The sequence below is a fragment of the Chrysochloris asiatica genome, unplaced genomic scaffold, assembly GCF_000296735.1.
Source record: "Chrysochloris asiatica unplaced genomic scaffold, ChrAsi1.0 scaffold00020, whole genome shotgun sequence".
NCBI classification, from domain to species: Eukaryota; Metazoa; Chordata; class Mammalia; order Afrosoricida; family Chrysochloridae; genus Chrysochloris; species Chrysochloris asiatica.
Genome location: NW_006408538.1, coordinates 29,074,618 through 29,080,409, shown reverse-complemented (window position 1 = coordinate 29,080,409; position 5,792 = coordinate 29,074,618). Strand labels below are relative to the sequence as shown.

At 38.8% G+C, this 5,792-nt stretch overlaps 1 protein-coding gene across 1 annotated transcript; it reads right to left on the bottom strand.

Moving 5' to 3' along the window:
• Nucleotides 1-3,466: 3,466 nt before the first annotated feature.
• LOC102816817 (olfactory receptor 49-like) lies at nucleotides 3,467-4,411 on the bottom strand. The gene has a single exon (XM_006837448.1). The coding sequence runs from the start codon at nucleotides 4,409-4,411 to the stop codon at nucleotides 3,467-3,469; it is 945 nt and encodes a 314-aa protein (XP_006837511.1).
• Between the last annotated feature and the right edge of the window lie 1,381 nt (nucleotides 4,412-5,792).

The following is a 5,792-nucleotide window of genomic DNA, read 5'->3' as shown; positions in this document are numbered from 1 at the left end:
GACATTTCTGGAGTCCAGGTATGGCAATGTAGGAAAAACACTGAGCAGCTAACCATAGGGTCAGTGGCTCAAACCCACTAGCCACTCCTTGGAAACTGTATACAGGGTTGTTATGAGCCCAAACTGATTCAAAGGCACTTAACAACAACAATGATATTCCTTTTTCCAACTTTTTGAGAAAGTGTCATGCTATTCCATAGTGGTTGCACCATTTTACAGTCCCACAAGCTGTTCTAGACTTTTCACACCCTTGCCAGCACTTGTTGCATTCTGGGTTTTTTTGTTTTTTGTTTTTAACTGTGCTATTACTGCTAGTTCTGGTCCAGTGCTGTTGGATGATCACTGAACTGCTAACCACAAGGTCAGGAGTTCAAACACACCAGCCACTCCTTGGAAGCCCTATGAGTCAGACCTACTTGATGGCACTTATCCACAACAATGGATAGTGATTGTGAGCATTTCTTTATATGGTGGCTGGTCTCCTGAATGTCTTCTTTGGTGTAGTGTATGTTCATGTTCTCTGCAGCATTCTGATGTTCCCCTCATGAGGTATTTTTAAAATGTACTCTAGAGATTATTTGACTCAATCTCTACATATTATAGATAAGGTGACATAGTGTTTTGGGTAGGCTAACAGTTAGTTGAAGTCAATTCCAATACATCATGACCCGGTTTAGGGTTTCCGAAGACTGACTGGTGAGTTTCAACTGCTGATCTTTCTGTTCAAACTGACCTTGAGGTCCAGTGCTTATTCTACAGTGCCACACCATGACGTTAGCCTATGTAAACCAACTCAGAGACTATTACTTCTTCCAATCCCATTCTCTAAGCCATCATTAGATCAGTCCCAAATTTTAACTGTCTCTGAACCCACTTTCTTTCCCTGATGCTGACTTCCAAACTCTTCTTGATACAAATTCCACAACTATGTGCTATAAAGTAAAGCTAATCATAGCATAGCTTTGATTTTTTTAGAGCACTTTTGATGTTTATTCATTGTCAATAAGATGACATCTAAACTTTGTAGTATTACCTTTCAGACCAACTATGATCCAGGCCAACTATGATCCAATCAAAGGAGCTCTGGTAGCGTAATGGTTATGAATTGGGCTGCTAATCTAACAGTCAGCAGTTCGAAACTACCAGCTGTTCCACAGGAGAAAGATGAGGCTTTCTGCTCCCGTAAAGATTTACAGCCTCAGAAACCCTGTACAGGGTCGCTATGAGTCGGACCCGACTCCACGGCACATACCAACAACATGATCCAATCATAGTGAAGAATATATTTCATAAAATTTTATTTGTAATTATTTAACATAAATATGAGAGTAAGTAAATAAAATGTATTTAAATATGTCTCTGCAATCAAAGGATGGTGGCCAACAAGTTCTCCTAGTTATATACCTATTTTAGTCTCTTCAGGGGAGCCTTGGTGGCACAGTGCGTTATGAGTTGGGCTGTTAACCACATAGTAGGAGGTTCAAATCCACCAGCCACTCTATGGAGAAAGACAAAGCTTTCTGTGCCCATAGATATTTACATCCTGGGAAACCCTATGATTCAGAACTAATGCCATGGCACACAACAACAGTCTCCTTAGGGTGCTTTCAAATGAAGGGGCCCAATCAAAACAAAGACTTCTGAGAGGCTCTGCAAAGGACACAGGAAAATCAGGGAAGTTGATTATGAAGAAATTTTAAAAAGAAGAAGAACAAGAAAATAGCATCCATGAGCTAAAGGTCAGCAAGTTTCACCAAGGGATTTTTTTCTCCCATCATGTACCTGCTCATTCTTTAAGAGTAGCAAGGGCTGCCCTATGAGAATTGCATTGGAAAAAACTAGCCCCATCAACTCTACAGTCCTTATCTTGTTCCTCCAGACTTCCCCAAACTCAAAGAACATTGAAAAGGAACACAATTTGAGTCTCTTGAGCATGCCAAACCCACCACTTAGCCCTGGTGCAAATACAAGAGCACAGAATTCTTTGGGGGAAGGGTTAGAGAGATAGAAACAGTATCTTCAGAAGCTATAGGGCCTACATACAAGATATTTTGAGAAACAAGTTTCACATTTTGTTATTTTTATGTAATTAAGTTTTCTAGCATTACATTTTTACATAGCCTCATGCTTATCATGCTTCTTCTAAAAACAAACAAAATAAACAGAAAAAAAGTTTTAGTCTTTTTAGAAGCATATTCACCTAAAATGAAATAGACATATTTGTGTAGTTGGAAATAGGAGCTGAAACCACCCAAAGATTAAAGAGTGAGAGAAGAGAAAGGTTGGTTTAAAATAGATTATTAATTAGAAAATAACATTGTAGTTGAAAAGTCTACCAGTAAAAGATATTTGTTTAAATTATTTTCATTAGTAATATAAAGTAGACAAGATAATAACTTGTATAGCATAACCTTCTTACAAAGAAAGCATAGAAATGATGAATAAGTTTCCCTTTTCTTCTATGTAAACACACACACACACACACACTCTATTTTATTAACTGCTCTGAAGAATTCATGCTAGGAAAAAGTACTTTAGCAGAGCAGGGGCATTGGTCAGTTGTCAGGCACTATAGCTATTCCCTCTCCTTAGATGATGGACTGAGACACAAAACAGTTGTATTTCTCCCCAGCGTGACGATGATTCAGACATGTGTAATTGAGCCAAGGTATAAGAATAACTGTTGAGAGCACATCTGGTAAACCATAGGCACCTTGGCACAGTGAGAATGTGGAGCTGAGCATTGATCCTATTTGCATAATTTCTTTTCATAATCACAATCCAATATATTGTTGTTTTTGTTGGTCAGTGCCGTTGAGTTGATTCTGACTCATAGCGACCCTGTATAGGGTTTCCGAGGAGCAGCTAGTGAGCTTGAACTGCCAACCTTGAGGTTCAAGCCAACTTCATAGTCCAGTGTATTAACCCACAGCGCCACACCAGGACTCCAATACAAAACATAACTTCCTTTATTTAGTCAACAATCCAATAGATAACATTCTTTATTCAACTGTCTTTTGACAAATAGTTATTAATTCTCTTAAACCAGGTTTATGGCTAGAAAGGAATGAAATAAACAGTGTCAATTACTAAACTGGGTATCTTCAAGCACATGTTTCATATCAGAGTGTAGAAAAAGAATTCTGATAAGTTTTTTGCTTTTTTTTTTTTTTTTTCAATTAAAAATGATTGGCAACAGTAAATTAAAATGGCTTGTCCTTCTCCAGGGATTGGTCCCTCCTCACAACACGTCCAAGGTATGAGGATGAGGTCTTGCTATCCTTGTTTCAAAGGCGTATTCTGACTGAACTTCTTCCAAGGCAGACTTATTTATTCTTCTGGCAGTCCATGGTACTTTCAATATTCTTCTACAACACCATAACTCAAGTTGCTATGTTGGCTGGAAGAGTGACAGATGGTTCTCAGAAGATTTTCTCTTCAAGATGATGTGATTTTTTTTGTTTGTTTATCTTGCTATTTTTATTCTATTCATAGCCTCCTTCAGAGCCTGGTGGACCTGCTTGTTCCGCAGAGTATAGACGACAGGGTTCAGCAGTGGGGTCACCACAGTGTTCACAAGAGCAGCCTCTCTGTTGAAGTTCAGCCTCTTGGTTTGCTTTGGTTTCACATATATAAAGATACAACTGCCGTACATCAGAGAGAGAACTATGAGGTGAGATGAGCAGGTGGAGAAAGCCTTCTGGCGTTCCTTGGCTGATGGAAGATGCACAATTGTGACAATTATTTGGCTGTATGCAATGACTGTTATAATAAGGGATATAGAAAGGATAAACAAAGCTAGGATAAATGCCAACATTTCAACAGATTTGGTGTCAGAACAGGAGAGATGGATTAGAGGACCAAGGTCACAGAAAAAGTGGTGGATGATATTGGGGCCACAGAAGTATAATTGAGAAACCTTCACCACTAGGCCAGTGATGAGAGTGAAGCCCAAAGCAAAGCAAGAAGTGACAAGAAGGAAACAAGTTCTCAAGTTCATGATGGTAGGGTAGTGCAGAGGTCTACAAATGGCCATGTACCGGTCCAGAGACATCACAGCTATAAAGAGAAAACCTGATGTCCCCAGAAATACTAAAACAAAAGCTTGTATAAAACAGGCAGCAAAAGAAATAGTTTGTCTGCCTAAAAGAAAGATAGCCATCAATTTAGGAATAACAGCACTTGTAAAGCAACATTCAAAGAAGGAAAAAATGCTGAGGAAAAAATACATAGGTGTATGGAGCCGGGCATCCACACAGGTGATAGCGACTATCACTGCATTTCCTGCAATGGATGCCAGGTAGGCCAGCAGATGCACCAGGAAGAGAGCTTTTCCCAGGTATTGGACAGCAGGAAACCCCTCCAGGATGAATTCCTGGACAGTGGTCCCATTTCTCATGTCCACAGGCATCTCTTTGCACAGCAGCACCACCCACTGGCTTTAATCTACAACAGAGATCATAGAGATCAAAGAGATCAATTGAGCATTGCGTTTTTAGGGAGCACAAGAGCAGGTTGTTTGATTATATACCTGAGAATAAAGCTAAGCAGAATAGCATAGTGGTTTAGTGAGTTGGTTCTGGAATCAAAAGGATGCGAGTTCAATATTAGCTATACTGTCTGATCTTTGGAAAGTTTGTCTATTTTCTGAACTTTGCTTTCACTTTCTATAATATGAAGATAATGATAGGACCTACTTGTTCATATGCTTATGAGAATTAAATAAAATAAAGTATGTTACTCATTTGACATGTGATGTTAATGCTATCTATGTGTTCTTCAGTCTATTTGCAATAATTTAATCATTAATATAAAGATGCTGTGTTCAGTAGACAGAATTAGCATTTATATAGTTATGAAACATTTTAATGTATCTTACCATGTAATCAATTTATAAATAAAACATAGCAGCAATGTTAGTACTATTCCCTTTGAACCAATTTAAACAAACATATGCAAGTTCTTTGGTCTAAATCATCATCCTCATCATTTGTTGAGAACTTGGCTAATGCTTGTGTCCAGACACAGCAACGAATTATTCTACTGATCTCCACCGTAATCATGAATGTCCTGTCTCTCCTGACTTAGACATCAGGGGAAGTGGAGACTCAGAGAAGTCAGGTCACACAGTTGGACATGCAGAGCTGGGCCTCCAACCAGGGCTTCCTGAATCCAAAGCCCTTGGTGTATTTAAAATATAACAAAATGTATTTAGGAGAAAAATCTATTCTTGACACTCTCAATCTTAAGTGAAAGTTAGCTCTATTTCTTTTCATGTCTTATATTTTCCAGTTAATGTCATTGATGATTTATTGGTTTACAGAATGGCATGTGCCTCAGATCTAATTTAGTACAGCCATCTTAAAGAAGAAGACTGGGGACCAGAGATATCAGACTTGTTCAACAAGATGGTATAAATTTTAAGTCCAGGACTTTACTCCATTTTTCCAAAGCTCTATGCTGGCATTTAATAGCGATCCTGTGTCACAGTAGTTGTTAGAGTTAGCCCACTTAGGACATTCACGGAAATGGAAAACTCTAATGCATTCTTACATGGAATTTCAACGAACCCTCTCATTCTTTCCTTAGTGCCCTCAACAAACTCTTACGATGGTGTTTGACTCTAGTGTCTTAACACTGAGATGAGCTGTTTACAGGGCAGAGTATGTCACTCACCAGTCATGGGCCTAGTTTCCCAAACATGCTGCTGATGTAACCAAAATTCTTGCACCTGAGTTGCTTTGCTTGAAGGAGGTTCTGCTCCTTTGCCAGTTTACAATGAAATCTCTGCT

Excerpts from the sequence above, each read along its gene's own strand:
- LOC102816817 (XM_006837448.1), bottom strand. The coding sequence starts at position 4,411 with ATGCCTGTGGACATGAGAAATGGGACCACTGTCCAGGAATTCATCCTG.